Here is an 18446-nt window from a genome sequence, read left to right as displayed (position 1 = left end):
TTTTGCTGAAGCATCCCTTTCTCCAGGCTGTGAAGGAACCGACACCACACACTTCTGGAATCTGGTCTTCCTGCCACACTTTGGAGGCTGGCAGGTTCTGTGAAGGCTGCCAGGGGAAACACACATTTTACAAAGCCTGCACCTGCAGACTCCAGCCTACCACGCTCAAACTGTGCAAGTCGCATCATCTCTCCGGCCTTCGAGGAAAGGCAATAATACTTCCAAAGCCAGCCCCGTCACACAGAGCTGTCCTCACAGAGCCAACGAGGGCATCTGCACCAAGATTCACCGTGAACAACGATGCTCTCCACCACTCTTTGTGTTGCAGGAAGACCACAGTCCCAGAATCCCCCTCAAATGGCCAAACAGCTCCAGCTTCATGCTGTACTGGTGATGCCTCTCTTGGTGATGACTTTCCCGAAGCTTTAGTTATTAAAGGCTTATTCTATGAGTATCTTGCTTGCATCAATGTCTGTGCACTGTATTTTTATATGTGTGTTTTCATGTTGTAAGACTCAAAGCCTCTGGGCCTTTTGCCTGCAGAAGTGGGTGTTGGATCCCCTGGAACTGGAGTTACTGTTAACTGAATCCAGGTCCCTTGCAAGAGGAGTCAGTGCTTTCAGCCACTGAGATGCCTCTTTACTATAATTTATTTTTAATCTGCATGTTGCTTTGAGTGCACAAGGAGGAAGGGGAGGCCATGGCAGACCCATGGAAGTCAGAGCGCAACTTGGGAAAGTCAGTGCTCACCTCCCATCATGTAGGCCCCAGGTACTTTGATGGCCAACCCTTTTACCTGCTAAGCCAAACTATGATATTGATACATGGGGCTCTTAATTATGCCACAACGACAGCTGAAAGTTAGGGCTCGCCTAGTCCAATTGGGATGCCCGGCCATTGCTTAGGAACTATCCCTTACAATGCAGACAGCAGAGAAGGTGCCAGAGATGAAGATACAATCCCTAACTGTGTAGCTCAGCTTCAGTCCTTCAGCTGCTTTCTTCCCCGGTCCAGGAAAAACCAAAGGTCCCCAGATGTTCTTATAAAGTACATGAGCATCACAGACTTGAGTCTGGGGGAGGGGAGGGTGACTCAGTGACCTCAGTCACGGGGAAACTGAAGCCAACAACTGAAACAAAAACACCTTTGGTCATCTGGTGAACAAAGACCTGAGTGAGGGACAAAACTCAGGAGTCAACCCCATGTCGACATTCAGATGAGTACCTATGAAGGAGCTCGCGGCAAGCGGACAAATTCCTCTTGAAACATGAAGTCATTAGAGAGATAGCAGCTGTTCTTGGAGATGACTACATAAAATCTATTTTTGTGCCATGCCCAGTTATCAGGATGGTGTAGTTTGTGATCAGCAAGTGTTATGATTGCCTAGTGTGTATCCCCAGCTAGTCAGAAGTGCACGGTGTCCATCATTCTGACCCTGGCACGGGGGTACTGTCACCCCCGCTGTTACTTAAGGGGAAACTAAAGCTCAGAAAGGCATTGGGACATCTCCAATAAGCCTGGAGGTGGAACTTGAATCCAGGCTTTTTCTAGCTCAAGGGCTGGGCTTCCTAACGCTGTGTGACTTGGCTTCCTTGCATGCCCATCACATGGGGTGAATTTAAAAACAGACCAGATAATATTTTATTTATTAAGGTAGCTGGTGGGCATGAGTATTCTTCATTCTCTTGGTATGTCCAACATTCCTTAACACTTTAAAAAAAAAATAAATCACACAAGAAAAGCAAAGAAGGGGAAACGAGAAAAACTAAAAATAAAATAAAATTTCAAAAGCCTCAGCATGTCCAAGGGCTCAGAATCTGCCTGCTGCAGTAGGGAGCATGTCCATTCCCTACGTACGGTGGCCATCAAGTCATTTGCTGCTCATAAGTGCTTCCCTTTCCCCTAAAGCGTTTCCAGCTGCCGGAAATCATGGTACTGCTCCAGCAAACACCACACTCTTGGCATTTTTATTATAAAGATGATGGACTCAGAAGCCAACCCTGCGGGGTTGAATCTCTGCAGTTCATGACTCAAAGGCTTTGTGTCGTAAGCCTCGGAGACCCCATCCCTTCTCTCACACAGTGGGGACCTCTCCATGCACGTTCCCCTGGGGAAGGTGTGAGGTGTGAAGAGAGTGGAAGAGAAACTGAGCACACCAACACCTGCTGTAGCACACCTCTGAGCTCAGAAAACACAGGCCGTCCTCCTGCAGTCACTTCAGCCGCCTCTCGTGGCTCTTTCTACCCAAAGGAAGCCTGAGAGGAGTGTGCTCGCCCAGCTTTCTCTGAGGGCCACACAAAAAAGATCATCACAGGTCATCTCACAGTGGACAGGGTTCAACGGTGGCTTTCTTTCTGGTTCTTCAAATAAACCGAGGTATTACACACCTTGTACACATAGAGTTAAGTATGCGATTCAATGATTGCTAGTGAATTTAATCAGCTCTAATATTAGAACATTTCCATTGATGCAACTGCTTGCGCTCAGTGGCAGTAAGTTCTGAACCTCCTATACACCCATGAATCTGTTGCTGCTGTAGATTGACCTTTTCGAGACATTTCATGTAAATCATACAATTTGTAGTCATTTGCATTTGGCTTCTTTTACTTAGCATATGTTTTGCCGTTGTTGTTTTTCTAGCTTTCTTTTTATAGTGCTGGGGGTTGAATCTAGGGCCCCACACAAGCTAGCCCAGCCTTCTACCACTGGGCTACACCACCAGCCCTTAGCATAAGGCTTTATCCAACCACAGTAGAACAGACACGGGCTTTACGGTGCTGCATAGTACATCACTATTTGGGCATACCATATTTTGCTTATCTGCTCCACAGTCGATGAAATGTCGGATTTTGTTTTCGTATCACAAAGAATGCAACAGAGTTGAAAGCTCTAAAAGCCACACAGGCCAACCCATGGGTGGTCTGCAACAGACAGCAACCCAAATAGCTAGACTTGTGCTCTGCCCACATTTCCAAATGGTATTTGTCTGGCGAGCCAGCTCCACAGAGGAAGCCTAGAAACAATACCCCTAAGCCCACAGGAATGCTGACATTTCCCAAGAAGGGAGCCTCATTCTGCATGTGATCAGGCAAGTCCACCTAGATTTCTCACCCAGGTTAAAAACAGGAACACCCAGAGTGATGCCCCTGGCCCATGGAGACCATGGGCAAGTAAGTACTTGCTTTCTTTTCTTGGGCCACCCTCCTTCAAATGGAAGGGCAAATGGCACAGACCCTCCAGTTCTAGTGACGGTCACTACTGTCAAGACACATACCTTCGCTGGTTTCTGCCTGACCCCTTTGTTCCCACTGGCTTGTACTAATATGCTCAGACACAGAGATATTACAAGCGGATGACAGGTATGATGGCTAAGCCAAAGGTTGGTTGTGTTTCGTTTTGTTTTTTGAGACAAGGTTTCCTGTAGCCCAGTCTGGCCTTGATCTCAGTATAACCAAAGATGACCTTGAACCTCTGAGTCAAAGCATAAGGGGGAGGCTACTGCAGAGGGCAACCGTGAGACTCTCATCTAAGTCCTGTCTGCCCTGTGGGTCTGTGGCATTGCTCTGGCAGACGAGCTGGCTGCATGACCGCCTTGGACCCCTCAACCATGCATTCTGGTGACCCTGTGTCCCAGCAATGGTACTCTTGGTGGGGAAGGCGAGACTAAAGCACAGAAGCAGAACCCATGGAGACCCGTGGGGACAGAAGCTGCCACTCGGTGCCACACTCGATGATGTGCGGATGCTGGTGAACAGACACACTCCACCTGTTCCCTGCACCCCTAGGGTCCAGAGAGACTTCCTGCAGCCCCACCCAAGATAAGAGGAGGGGCAGGTTGGCAATGATGTCACTTCAAAAGTACACGCTCCTTCAGGAGTCACCTAGCCGAACGCCTGTGATTGCTGAGTCCCGGGCCTCCCACTTGCTTCTGTCCCTGTTTATGGTCACCTGTAATGTCAGAAAGGCATCATAATGTTTAAAAAATAAGGCAGCTTTAATGTTTTTTGTTTTCCTTTTGAAGCTAATCGAGAGCCTGAGGCACCTCCTCAGAGGCGGCACGCTGGCAGCTGGAAAGCCCCAGGTGCATCCCCACCCTTTCCCAGTGATTACAGCTGGCACAGGAATGGGCGGGCCCTGTGCACCTGTCCTGCCGTGCTGCGGTAGTGCAGGCCTGCCCCAACCCGCCCTTAGAGAGCCATACTGAGCCTTTGTTGCAGGCCCAGACGGCAGGTGCCTGGGGCAGTGGCTGCAGCGATAGTCCACAGAGATGTTGCTGGTCTGAGTGGGTATCCGGCCCACGCCTCCTGCACTCTCGGTACCCTTGAGGCTCGGGCCCATCTCTTTGCTCTTGGAGATGTGCCAGAGTCTGCCAGTTTAAGCTTGCCCTGCCCCGGGGTGATGTTCAAGATCTGCCCTGCCCCGTCCTCCTTCCAGACTCCACCTGTCATATCTGACAACCTGTCCCAGGGATGGGGGTGGCCTTTCTGAGGATACCTGGGCTTTGTTCTTCCTGGCCCCGAGTCCATCCATCCTTTCATGTGGTGGAGAAGCAGAGGTCAAGAATGAGGTATATTTCATTGATGGCTGGGCACCCTGGGTATTCACCGGGTGCCTGGGTCTGCAAGTTGCTTATGACAATAAGGAGCTGCGCCTGAGGAAGTGGTGTCCAATGCAGCTAACAGAGGCTGATGCCCTGCTTGGGCAGCCTGGGGGCCTTCTCAGAGACAGGGTTGTGTCTCTGGCTTTTCCAGGGTGAAGAGGCACCTACCAGAGATGTCATTTACAATCTCTCTGGGTATATGCACCTGTGTGCATGTGGTGTGTATTTCTGTGTGCACACGTGTGTGTCCAGATGCATGGTGGGAAAGCCACAGATGTAGAAGCCAGTGTAGAGGCCACAGATCAACCTCTGGTGACTTCTTCCATCTCTCTTCATCTTGTTTTTTGAGACAGAGCCTCCCATCATCACTGGATCTGAAGCTTACTGATTGGCTACCTGGGCCTCTCATCATCACTGGGCCTGAAGCTTACTGATTGGCTATCTGGTCAGAGAACCCCAGGGATCCTGCTGTCACCATCCTCTATCTTTCTCAACACTAAGTACTACATTTCCAGGCATGGATGGGATGCCATGGCCAGTTTTATATATGGGTTCTGTGAGCTCCAGCTCATGTCTTCAAGCTCACACAAAGCAGAACTTCACCCCCTGAGCCATGTCTCCAGCCCCACTCAGAACAGCTCTCAGCCAGTTTCTCCATCAGTAAACCACGAGTCCCAAAAAACCGAAGCAGACAGACAAGACAGACAATAGACAGCCGGTAAGTGGCCAGGGATCACCTCCAGGTCTAAGGGAGGAGGCGAGACTGCATGGTCAGCATGTCACTGTAGAGCACAACTCTGTAGAAGTCCCTGCAGATGCTCTCCTGGGAGGACAGAAGCCCACACCATTCCCAGACACTAAGAGGAACATGTTCTGCCACCTACTGGTCAGCACAAGAATAGCACAGGGGACGATCCTGTTCTCTGAATTTCAGTCTGCTGCTGAACCCTGTAGGTCTCAGCAATGAACACAAAGTCCACAGAGATGAGGCCAACAAACACCCAGGCAGGGCAATCCTCTAGGAATCCTTCTGTAAGTCCGGAGACTAAGCTTGGCCAAGTTACTCCCGAGACTCATGGAACAGGGTGGCCATGCCTGCCCAAGGCCAGGCTTAGCAAAATGGGAATGCCAACCCCTTTCTGACACAGTCCATGCAGAGGCACACTATGCCCAGAAGCCATGGAGGCCCCCCACCTCCAACATGGAGAAGACAACGGCTCAAAAACACAGCCAGAAGATCCAATCTTTCACCTCTTGGCAGAGACAAGACATAGTCCCATGGAGAACCGACAGGGTCTGCAAACTTACCTGCTCCATTTGTGGACTCCGGCCTCACTGCTCCCCTCAGCCCCACCCCAACTCCCAGGGCCAATGCTCCCCTACATCTTTTCAGCGCACACTCCTGCTATGCTAGGAGGAGCAATTGGAACGCCCCAACTGCTCTACCTGTTCCGGGGAAAACCGGAGGCAGATGCAGCCTAATGAGGTTGGGAAGATGCCTGGCCTATGGCAGCTTCAGAGCTGGCAGCTGCCTGTGTTTACAAACAGGGGGAAGGGGAGGAGGGAGGGAGACAGAGACCGAGGGCGATTCCAGGTGGAGGTGCTGCCCGAGGAGGCAGATAATCCCGGCCAGCCCACTCCAAACCATGACCCCACCCGACAACAAACCTCTAGCAGACACTATTGGTACTAATTAGCCACCAAATCCAGGTTAATTAAAAGCTAATCAGGAGGTTAAAATGTGGCCGCGTGTTCACAAACCTCGCTCTCTCCGTTCTCAAGAGCAAGGTCAAGGCGCTACCACTAAAGGCTAATCGGCTCCCCTGGTTGAACTTTGTCCTGTGCTTGCACGTTCTCTTTCCCACACATAACGCCTGGTGGAGAACCTGCTGCTGTGCTACAGGAGTGGGAAATGGTGTTGCCCAAGCAGGCATTTCTCCAACTGGAGCAGCAAGCTCCTTTCCTCCCACACCCTCTGTGGCATGCAGCCGTGGCGTGCACACCGGGCCGAATTCTTGGACTGATCTGTGAGCTGTCAGAAAGTGAACATCCTCAACTCTGCCTGAAAGGGCACCCAACCAGGACAGCCCACCAGCACCCCTGGTCTTGACTGCAGAAAGTACTTGTTAGGTAACAGGTGGGCATTAATAATGATGGAAAGGCGTGGGCTCTGACTCACCTTCTGCAGACAGCCCCTGGGTGTTGATTCCCTTAGCTGCCAGGAAATTCAAGCAGGCATCTATGTTTTCAATCTAGAAGGGAGGAAAAACAAAAAAAACACAGGACACATTGAATACACATTCAGCTATCTCCAGACACGCTCATTAGGAACTAACAGCAAGCAGAATGCACTCACAACGGCCAATGAGATAAATGGAGAAGGTTAGGACCCTCAAAGCGGTGTCTGTACTCACAGGAAGCGGTTACTTAATATCCCCACCGCACGGTGTGCCAGAAGTCGAGGCCTTGGATTGCTTTCAGATGCCAGAAATAACCAGGGTGGAATGAGATCTCTCATCTTGATCAATGTCCCCACAGTGTGAGCTTCAGAACTGGAGCAGTTGCCAGTAACACAGAGGTGGGGATGGAATTGATGGAGCCACCCTAGACCTACCCGCCCTCCAGCTGCTGGGAAAAGTCCCAGTCAGAAAAGATGTAGGCGGCCAAGTGTCCAAGTGGTGGGTGGCAGTTTCAGCAGGAATCAGTGTTTGCCCACAAAATTCTCAGCCTAACAGGCGCTGCAGGTGACCACAGAGACCCATGACCTCTGGGGGTACTGCCGTCCTTTGTCCTCTCGGTGACAAGGACAGAGCCACCGGTCAGGATCTGGGAGACTGCCCCTGTGTGCTAGTGTTGATACCAAGGCCAAAGGCACATGGATGACAGGCCTTGAACAAAAAGCAATCAGGCCATTCCCAAAGGTCTGATTTGACTTCAGCTGTCAGGGCTAATTGCTTTTTGTTTTAAAGAAGAATAGTCTGGCTCAATGACTGTCTCTGGTGACCAAAAGTAAAAGAAACCCCTTCTGACCAGATCTAGCTATCTCTAAACTTCATAAAATTTGCACTACAGAAAAAAAAAAAAAAGTCTGGCAGTTGTGAGGCCAGACTTTAATCCCAGCACTCGGGAGACAGAGGCAGGTGATTCTTTGTGAGTTCAAGGCCAGCCTGGTCTACACAGTGAGTTCCAGAACAGTCAAGGTAACACAAAGAAACCCTCCCTCAAAAAACCAAACCAAACCAAAAAAAAAAAAAAAGAATTTGCACTAACTCCTGAAACAAGATTTCCCAGACACCTTCAAGGTTTGTGTACACTCAAACAAATATCTACTCCGCTGCGGAGTTTATTCTAAACGAACGAAGGACTGCCTTTCACAACCAACACATTGCCCTTCTCCCCATTCCCAGGCAAGGTCTTGATAGGCGGGCCCACAGCCACAGCCAGCTGGAGTGTTTTCTCTCAATATCTCTAATCTGAAGACAGCTCGGCTCTGTGTTTGTGGCCACTCTTCCAGTCCTTTCCTCCTCCACCCATTGGCAGAGCTTCATCCACCTCCTGAGGCCTTGGATTCCTGGTGTATATCAGAATGTCCAACACATCCCAGGCTTTCTTTTATCATGGTCTCAAAGTGATGGTGGCTCTCGCTATTTAGCTACGTAATAGGCCCTGGGACACCTGACTGACACTGTGACATCTTAGAAGAGCCCACACAGACCCCAGCTTGAAGACACTCTCTCCAGGAACTTTAAAACTAAACAAAACAAAAAACTCAGGTTCCCTCTCCTTCCGGACATCCAGCCAGCCCTGAAGGCTCTCCCAGGCACTCTACTGAGGTCACCATGTCCTACCATCTTGGAGGGGAGGGGAAAGGAAGAAACCACTGCCTTATCCTGGCACATGGTGTGGGGGAGCAATCTGCTCCCATTTGTAAGTATGGGAAAAGCTGTTTTCCACTGAATTTTTGCTAATGCAAAAAATTAAAAGTGGTACAGTTAATGCTTATGCTAGAAAGGGTACAATAAGAATTACATTTCCCAAAACTGCTTTACCCTATTACAAAATCCTGCTTGTAAGAGAAAATCATACTCATCAGAGAAAATACCACCTGTGAAGACTTGTTTCTGATATCTGTACAGCAAAACACTTAATGGGAGGCTGCGGACCCACAAAGAAGCACTGCTACATACTCAGATATATATATATATATATATATATATATATATTTTTTTTTTCACATACACACGTATTTATTTAAAGAGAGGCTCTCACTATGTGGCCCAGGATAAACTCAAACCCCTTAAACAAGCCTTCTGCCCCAGTCTTTGGGGTGGCTGGTTCCTGCACGTACATACAGCCTCCTCCTGCTCAAGCCACAATTTCTTTGGAACCACAACGGAAGTATGGAATTTGTTGAGTATTATGACACACTCCTATAATCCAAGTGCCTGGGAGGAAGAGGCAGGAGAACTGGAGGCTGAAGGCCTACCTGGACTAGATGAGCTCCTGCCTTAAAAGACTCCCAAGAACCGGAGAGATGGAGCAGTGGTTAGGAGCACTGGCTGCTCTTCCAGAGAACCCGAGTTCGGTTCTCAGCACCTACATGGCAGCTCACAACTGTCAGAAACTCTGGCTCCAAGAGATCTGGCGGCCTCTTCTTGCTTGTGTCGACAGCAGGAACACATGTGGTGTACATGTGTACATGCAGGTCGATAGTCATACATATAAAATAAAAATAAATCTTAAAAACCAAATAGAAGTACTGTGCACCAGCACACTTCCACGCCTTTTTCTATACTACTACTCCTTTAGTACAAGATCTTTATCTTGCATGAGGCTGATGAGAGACGCTTAGGTAATTATATCCGAGTGGGGAAACAGAAAGGGAAAAGCTGTTTTCCACTGAATTTTTGCTAATGCAAAAAATTAAAAGTGGTACAGTTAATGCTTATGCTAGAAAAAGTCATGTAATAAGGCTAAACACTTCGGTACTAGGATAACAATGTGGAACTACGGGAAGGCGGGGGGTACTTTAGGAAAGCACTCACTCTACAACACTGCACTTCCTCGGAGCTCTCTCTCCGAGGATCAGGCAACACAGGTACTCCTCACATCTACAGAACACTCAGCGCACACACATGCACATGCACACACATCATGTGCAGCACACGGCTGGCTCTTCTGGGGAAGCTAGCCTTACCACATGTCAATCGGCTATCTGCCGGAATTCCTTATAGCATTAAGTCTATGAGAAGAACGACTAAGTCTACGTAGGCCACCATTATAAATAGGCATTCTCTCCTTAGTGTTTTGAAGGTCTATCATTCTTTCATAGAATTTCATGGTTTCATCCCCATTCCTTCATTGGGTGGGGAGAAAGGGTAGAGCAGAAGACATTGCTGTATGGGCGACATTTTGGGGCTGCCATAATGCAGGTGGGGTGTCAACAGCCATCTAGTTACTAGGCTGAGGCCAATGACAGGACTGCCCTCTCTGGGGCAGGGTTACCCAGTCCCAGTCAGAACGCCAACAGTGCTGAGGCCGAGAGTCCTCAGCCAGTCAGCCTCGCTTGCGCCTGTTGATCGCTGGGCTCCAGTCTCTGGATGCCACCGGTTTTAGTCAGGGCCACATGACGGGGAAAGTGAGACAAGGAAACCAAGGCCAGGCTTTGGACCAGGATCACCCAGCTCAATGAAAGGGATGGGGTCTGCACCCAGGAAACCCTCTTGTCTGGCTCAGGGACCTGCACTCACACAACCTTCCCTCTTGGGGGTCCAGAACCATTCCACGCCCACCCTGGCTTCCCCCAAAGCACATGAATTGGGGAAGCATATGAAACTTCTTCCCTTAGGTGAGCAGGAAGCATTAGGGCACAAAGAAAACCCAAGGGACAACATTCAGAAGGGTGAACTGCACTCCCAGAAAACGTCTGATAAAAAAAAATTAAAAACTGGGCCACGGTGTAAAGGTCACCCACAAGCCCACAAGTACACTGAAACTGTCCTCGATGCCCTGAACTCTGCACAAGAGCAGTTAAGAAAAAAAATTCCTCGAGTCACAAATCCACTCTCTAATCACGTTCTTCTGGGGCTAGAAATCACTCCTGACAAGGGGGCTGGGACCCTCACTCTTTTCATCTGCACCCCAGGAACACAGTGAGGCTGGGGAGCAGGCAGGGATCAGGCCTGGATTGTAACCGCCGGCTTCATTTGGAATGAGATCAGAAGCAGAGCCTACCGCTTTGATCCCGGTCCTCTCGTGATTACAAGTTACCTTAAGGTTTTCCTCCAGATACAGCACGGGTGACGCACCCAGCTCCGCGGCTGCCTGCAAGCCACTGCCCCACCCCGGCAGCATCTCAGCGCTCATTACAGGGCGAAGATGCCCTCATGCCGTCTCTAGAGAGGCTCATGTGTGATCCAGATACCCAGGGTGAGCAGAGGAAGGAGGGAGAGGAGACTCTTAACAAGTAAAGTATGTAAATAGGACCAGAACTATTCATTAGCACGGTGCGGCCAATATAAACTGCTTTCCAAAATTAGCTGAAAGAAAACAAATCTGTGTGAAGTCTGACATTCCAGGATTGCCTGTGGGGGCTGGGGCTGGGTGAGAAGGCTTTTGTAATTGTTGCCATAGAGATGGGTCAAGAGCTTGCTCTGGTGGGCAGCATCAGCTGGGTTTGGAAGCCCAACAGAGAAGCCATCATGCGGCCTAGACATGGAAGGTGAATATCTAAAGAATGGGGCAGGATAAAGGAACAGGTGAAGGCCAGGATGCCTTCCCCAGAATCCCACTGTTTGGAGCCAAATGTGCTGCAGCCTCCACCCTGAGCAGGCCTTTCTCACCGTCTGTCATCACCTCCAACCTGACAGGACAGCTTCCACGGCTGCGTGTGTTAGTCTGTCTCCATACTCAGAAGTCTATCCTGTAGACCAGTACTCAAAGAGGCAGAAGCAAGAACGTATCTGTGAGTTCAAGGCTAGCCTGGTCTATGAAGCAAGTTCCAGGACAGCCTGGGGTATGCAGTGAAAAACAAGTGAAAAAGCTCCTATTTCAGTTCTGACCAAGGCCTGCCTGGGTCTCCGGCTAACAAACATGCAAGCCTCAGAGGAAGTACTGCTGTCTGTCTCCTCCGTAGCTTAGACAGTGATCAAATACCATCTGTTGTAGCAATTGCCATGGCAACGTCGTTCTCCGAATACCAGCAGAGCTGAGCGCAAAGCGCACGAAAATGCCAAACGCAAGCAAAGATGTCTGCCTCTTCTGGAGCTTGGCAGAATGGGGCCTTGGCCATACCAAGTCCACACAAGCTTCTCACTGTGCCCCTTGGTGCTCTCCACTTCAGAAGAGGGCAAGGGGCTACTGCATCAGGGTCAAGCCAGGCCACATCATGTTATTATTAAAAAAAAAAAAATCACAAGATACTCAGGCCCTGGGCGAGGCTAGGTTTGAACATGCAAATTCTGTTACTCAGAAAGCCGTGTGACGTCTAAAATTTATGCATCAGCTCAAATGGTTTCTTGTGTGCATGAGAGAGACAGAGACAGAGAGGGAGAGAGACAGAGGAGAGAGAGTGCTCTTCATTCCTGATGGTGCTACTTGCCATCAAAATTAGCCATCACTTGACTGCCAAGATGGCTCAGCAGATAAGGGTGCCTCTACAATACAGTTTGATGACTTGAGTTTCAGCTCTGGATCCCACAGTGGAAGGAGACCAGTTCCTCACAGCTGTGCTCTCCATACATGCATTGTGGCACATGACGCCTGCATTCACACACACACACACACATACACACACACACACACACACACACACACGGAGTAATTTACTGACGCAGCCCTGAGAGGGATCACTACACGGTTGGAACTTCACACTCGCTGACTGAAGGGATGAAGGGGAAAGTGTGTTAAGGCCAAGGAAGAGGCAGAGGTGGGGAAGGAAGGAAGGCAGGACCTTTCCATCACCAAGGCAACTGCAGCCACACCCTTCCTAGCAGAGCCTGGGGATGGGCTATTCAGTGTTGAGTATGGCTCCAGCCGTAGCCTCCACATGAAGTTCTAGGGATTATAGACTAGAAGACAGACGCGGAGGCACAGAAGTAGCCTTCAACATCTGTCTGATTTCAGGTTAAAGGAATGTTTCCTACCTAAAGGTTACCATGCTCCTCTGATAACCTGTCCTCATTTCTGTAGGGAGCAGAGAAAGCTCCGAGGGAGCCAAATCTTGAGTGGATGTGCATCTGTTGACATGGGAATGACCATGCTAAGGACTCAGGCTGCAGACTCATGGGATGCTGAGGAAGCCAGTCCTCATATGGATCAGGCTCAGAAAGGCCAAGCCTCCCTGCCCAAGTCCAAGCGCTTACACTTGACTGATCAGTGTGTATGAATAGCAACTGCAGCTTTCTTCTCAGGGATGTTTGCAGCCTGAGACTGCTCACCCCTCCTCCATACACTGTACATGATACACAATTCAGTGACACTTTATGAGCAGGCGCACAGCCCTCCAAACTTCTGCCTTCCTGTGTGTGTGTGTGCATTTGTATATCTGTCTTCTTATTCTTTCTCAGGGTTCCCAAGGACCCAAGACACGCAAGGCAAGGGACATTTCTATGCCTGTTTATAAAGATACCTAAATAAAAGAAGAAGACTACTCAAAAAAAAAAAAGACAAACTATATATACTCCAGGACATGTCCTCCTAAACACTGGGCCCCTAGGCGCTGTCTTTCTTGTACATGTAAGGGGACGCGCCAAGCGCCTGTTCTGCCAGCCGCGCTTCGTTTCCCCCACGTATGTCAGTGTAACCCCAGAAGAGCTCACACAGAGTCTTTTATTTTAGAAGGAGGCTTCAGAAGTGAGGGCTCACACCACACCTTGGTTGTCCATCATTTCCTAGACAGAAAAACACAGGGAGCATCTGGGCCTGACTTGCAGATCAGCCGGCTGCTGCCTGCCTGGAGGGTTTGTCATTCTGCATCTCAGGATGTTAATGTACACAAAGCCATGGACAGATGGGAGGGACAGTTCTGGTCTTCTATCCCAGAGAAGCTGACAAGAATCAACACTAGGCAGAGTAGCCGGACTCGAGGAAACATTCATATCTGAGATGGATAGCTTGTAATCAGGACAATCAATGCACCGTATATGAAAACTGAAAGCCCAGGTTTATTAAAGATGCACAATCATCTGTCACAAACAAGTGACCCCCCCCCTTTTTTTTAGATTTACGTGCATTGGTGTTTTACCTGCACGAGGGTGTCAGGTGCCCTGGAACCAAAATTATAGACAGTTGTGAGCTATCATGTGGGTGTTGGGAACTGAACCTGGGTCCTCTGAAAGAATAGCCAGTGCTCTTAACTACTGAGCCATCTCTCCAGTCCCTACTTGTCCCTTTTTTAGTTGTTATTGTTGTTTTGTTTTCTTTCTTTTTAGAGTCTTTTTTATTTCTAACTGATTAATAGTGTGTGTGTGTGCATGTTGGATTATAGGCATAAATCACCATGCCCAGCTAATTTATTAACCTAAAAAAAAGTCAACTTAAGCTCTACTCTCAGGCCCCAGCCACTGTCATCAGGTATGGAAGCTGCTTCAGAGCCAGAGAGAGCTTATCTATTACAGTGGGCTCGAAACTGGAAAGCCTGAGAAAGTGGGAATGGGCCGGGTGTGGCGCACGGCTCCATGTCCGCCTGTGTTCCTTCCTGTTCTGTTGCCTTGCCCAGCTCTTTCTTGCGACTTGGCAACATTATCTACCATACCGTTTATAATATTTATAACTTTAACTTTCCAAGATGCTGTCAAGAATTCCTTGGGGGGAAAGAAAAAGAGAGGAAACTTTATAGGAGTCTCTCTGATGTTTTAGCAAATGGGTAAGTCCATATGGATATGAAAATCCTAGACGGGGAGACACTGAAACCAAGCCTCTCAAATTCCTCCAGTGACTATCTTTTTCCATTGTGTCTCCAATTGCTAGACTAGTTCATTTTCCTAGGGTTTTCCAACTTTCCAAATCTTCCCTTGAAACAAATTGAGCCTGACAAAGGTGCTAAAACCAATCTTCACTCTGGAGACTCCCAGAGTGGATCCCCAGAGCTGAGCTCTGCCTGCTTTTACAGACGGTGGCACTGTAAGCAGACACAAGCCATCAGTAGTGATGGGGACCCTCACACAGCACAACCATGCTCTGAGGGGCATTCAGTCAGAGCACAGTCCTTCCTTCCCCTGCTCCCGTTCCGTCCCCGTTCTTGTTGGCTTTCTGTTGCTGTGACTGAACACTGACCAACAGCAACTTGGGGAGGAAAGGATTTATTTGGTTACAGTCCATCACGAAGGGAGGCAAGGCAGGACTTGAAGTAGACTGCCTGCTTCATTTAGACTGCATCCCAGATCCACCTGCCAGGAGACAGCACCACCCACAGTGGGCGGGGCCCTCCTGCCATCAATTAGGGGTCAAAATGCCTCACAGACAGGGCACAGGGCCACAGGCCAGCAAGGTCTGTTCAGTCTTTTAGCTGAGATTCCAAGTGACTTTAGGTTTGTGTCAAATTGACAGCTGAAGCTAACTATAATACTGCTGGCACTCTGAAAAGTCAAGAACTCCAAGTGAGGAGCAGAATACAAACAGAGGGGCCATCCTGGCGAATCTCACACAGGCTGTGGGTTACCAGGGGCTGGAGGATGCAGAAACAGGGAGTTGTCTGTCAAAGGCACAAACTTTCAGCTGTTAAGACAAGCAAATCCCTGAGAATCAAAGACACAGCAGGAGCAGTGATCGACAGATGGGCCAATTAAGTCAAAGATGGGAATCGTATACAATGTGAATGACTGTTAGAGTTTGGATCTGAAATGTCATTGAAATGAGCTGAAGGCTTCACACCCCAGCCAGAGCTATTGGTATGTGGTGCCATTCAATATAGGGCCTTGTGGGTGGTCTAGAAACTGAGGAGGGGGCTATGCTAAAGGGGCCAGGTGGATGCTGCCTTTCCAAGTCTTTTTTACTTTATGGTAACCTTGAAGGGAGGAGGGCTTAGCTCTGTTCCACACTTCCCCACCATGATGCCCTGCTGCCTTGCTGGAGACCCAGAAGCAACAGGGTAAATCAGATGCGGAGTAAAAGCTCCAAACCAGCGCGCCCAAGTGAAACTTTTCTCTTTGGAAGCTGATCATCTCAGGAATTTGTTACGGCAATGGAAAAGCTAATTCAGTAGAGCAAATTGACATTTAAAAATTAGTATTTTGCAGAGATGTTTGGCTTTACTCAGGGAGAAGGAACAAACCCAGACAGTAATTTTAACCGGAAAATCATGACTTCCAGTTCTTCAAACATGAGGAAGCACAGGACAGCGGACACTAGCAGAAGAATCTTGTTGGGGAAGTAACTAGAACCCAGAGGTCTCACGGGGTCCTTAAGAAGCAGCAGCTAACCATCTGCTCTCTTCTAGGCCCTAGCCTAGATGCAGACGGCACAGTGACAAGCAACAATGCTGTCTTTCCTCAGGGAACAGCCAACCTACTGGGCATGCACCAGGCTTCCAAGTAAACAGACACTCCGTAAACTCAGTCACAACAGTGTATGAGTCAACTTAACACACTTAGAGCTAGTCACAAGCTCATCAGTCCCTGAGTCTTCTTGTAGTTTTGCACGCTTATGATCCTGTACCGCAGGCTACAACAAGCCAGAATAACAAAGCAATGAGAGGGCACACCTACATTTTATACCAAAAGCTGTTTGCAGGTATAGCTGAGGGGTTGGATTTGATTTTTATACCACTGCTAATCACTAGCTTAGAGTTGGGAATTTTGCAAGTCACAGGCAAGATGCCCCATACCAAGAAATTAGGTCTGGCCAGCACTTCTAAACTCTACCGTATGATTAAGGACACATGCCACTCAGTCAGAAACTATGAGAACAAACATAATTTAAATAGTGTTAATAATTGAAACAGTTCTTAACCCTGCTTACTGGAAGACCCAGCATGTCAGAGACATGTTGCGGTCACTGAATAAGGAAAATACACTGGACATGGAAGGTCTCCACTGCAGGACAGCCTTGAGTTTCCCAAGGCTACATGATCCCTGGTGCACCTGTGCGGAAACAGTGACAGTGTTTGGCTTGTCATAGAATGCTAATCTGTTACTATTTATAGCTTTGTGCAAGCATCCAGTTGAACCAAATAAAACTTCCACTTGCTGTTAAAAATTCATGCTTATTACGAAAACAAAACATGAATATTAACCATTTCATGTGTTGTCCCCTCTTTTTCAAAGTACTGAGAAGACAGCATCCCGTCTACTCCCTATGTCCACTCCAAAGACAAGATAAACTGCTGGGTGATGGTGAAATAGTCTATTCTACACCATCTAATAAACAGAGCAATTAGTAGAATCTGAAAATGAGAACCAAATCCCCCAAAGTCCTTGTCTTCTCCTAAGAAGAGTTAAACGTAATACATAAAGACAGATCAAGGGATAAGGGATATGGCTCAGTTGGTAAAAGGTCTGATTTGTAAGCATGAAGACTTGAGTTCAATTCCAGAAACCAGAAGAAGCTAGACACTGTGCCAGGCCCTTGAAATCTCATCATTAAAGAGGCAGAGGAAAGTAGACCCCTGGGCTGTAAGGTCCAAAGGAAACTCAAATTCTCCAAGCCCAAAAGGCAGTCCAAATATACCAGAAATGAGCTCAACCTGGACAATTTCTGGTGGTTAGATAAAAGCCATCATTCCTCAGGAACTTGTGAAATGGGTTCCCTTCTACCAAAAGGAGTCATTCCCCTTACTTCTGACAGAAGGGACAATGCCTATTTGTGGTGCTTATTAGAATATCAAAGCTCACGCTGGTCTCCAGAACACTTCAGTATTGCAAGTACCCTTCTTACCTCCTCCCCATCTTCTACACCTCAGAAGGCATCCCTCTCCGCAGCTATTCACTCTCCTTAGAACCCCATTCTTCTTGCTATGCCTCCCCTCTGCTTCTGTTTCTCTCACTGTGTGTTCTCTAGTCTCTATTCCCTGCTGTTCTCCTTTCTCACAGATAGACCTGGCCATGTCCAGTCTACTTCTTTCTCTCTTTGCTCTGGACTTTTCCATATGCCTCTGGCTCTTCTCACATATCAACAATAAAAGCTTTCTGGTTAACCATGGAGTGGTCATGTCATGAGTTTATACACCAGTCCAGACTCTACTTGGTACGTTCTAGACATTTAAGAGAGACACTGTCTAAGAAAACAAGGCGGACTGAGCACTTCTTTGGCTCAGTTTCCCACTCTATGTCTTCAGCAATGTGTCAAGGCAACTTGGGAAAGCTCCATCCATCCAGGCCAGACCCATCTTGTTCCCTAAAAGGACACCTCCTGGAGAAAGGTAGCTTCCTTCTAAGAGGTTCTTACGTTCATTGCCAGAATTTTAACCCTTCAGAGGCAGAGGCAATTTAAATCCCTGAAAAAAAATTTATAAGCACTTGTGGTGGTTTGGATGACAAATGTCCCCCAAAGGCTCACTCATTTGAATACTTGGTCCCCAGTTGGGGACCAGTTGGTGGTGCAGTTGGCGACGTTATGGAGCCTTTAGGAGATGGAGCCTTACTGTAACTCTCTCTCTCTCTCTCTCTCTCTCTCTCTCTCTCTCTCTCTCTCTCTGCTTCCTGTGTGGGATGAAATGTGATCTCTCTGCTTTCTGGCTGCCAGGTGATCCTCCTGCTCCTGCTGCTATGGCTTCCCCATCGCTCTGGAACTACCAGGCACCAACAAACCCCTCCTTCTCTAAGCTGCTCTTGGTCAGTGTATCTTATTACAGCAATAGAAAATAAACTCACAGTATCCTTCCCAAATCAAAATGCTCTGGAACAAGAAT

At 48.4% G+C, this 18446-nt stretch overlaps 1 protein-coding gene across 15 annotated transcripts in view; it reads right to left on the bottom strand.

The window, feature by feature from the left end:
• The window catches only part of Nav2 (neuron navigator 2), a 621718-nt gene that overhangs the window by 194043 nt on the left and 409229 nt on the right, over positions 1-18446 (bottom strand). For all 15 annotated transcript variants that reach the window (XR_005974653.1, XM_041656370.1, XM_041656355.1 and 12 more), the window contains exon 4: positions 6780-6852. Coding sequence is in view for 14 of the 15 variants with exons in the window: in XM_041656370.1 (XP_041512304.1) it covers positions 6780-6852 (73 nt within the window). In the remaining variant the exon portion in view is untranslated. The remainder of the gene's footprint in view (positions 1-6779; positions 6853-18446) is intronic.

Source organism: Microtus oregoni, unplaced genomic scaffold (genome assembly GCF_018167655.1).
Source record: "Microtus oregoni isolate MIOR12 unplaced genomic scaffold, Mior012 000000F_ref0000247, whole genome shotgun sequence".
Lineage (NCBI taxonomy): Eukaryota > Metazoa > Chordata > Mammalia > Rodentia > Cricetidae > Microtus > Microtus oregoni.
The sequence above is the reverse complement of the archived record's forward strand: the minus strand, read 5'-3'. Positions and strand labels throughout refer to the sequence as shown.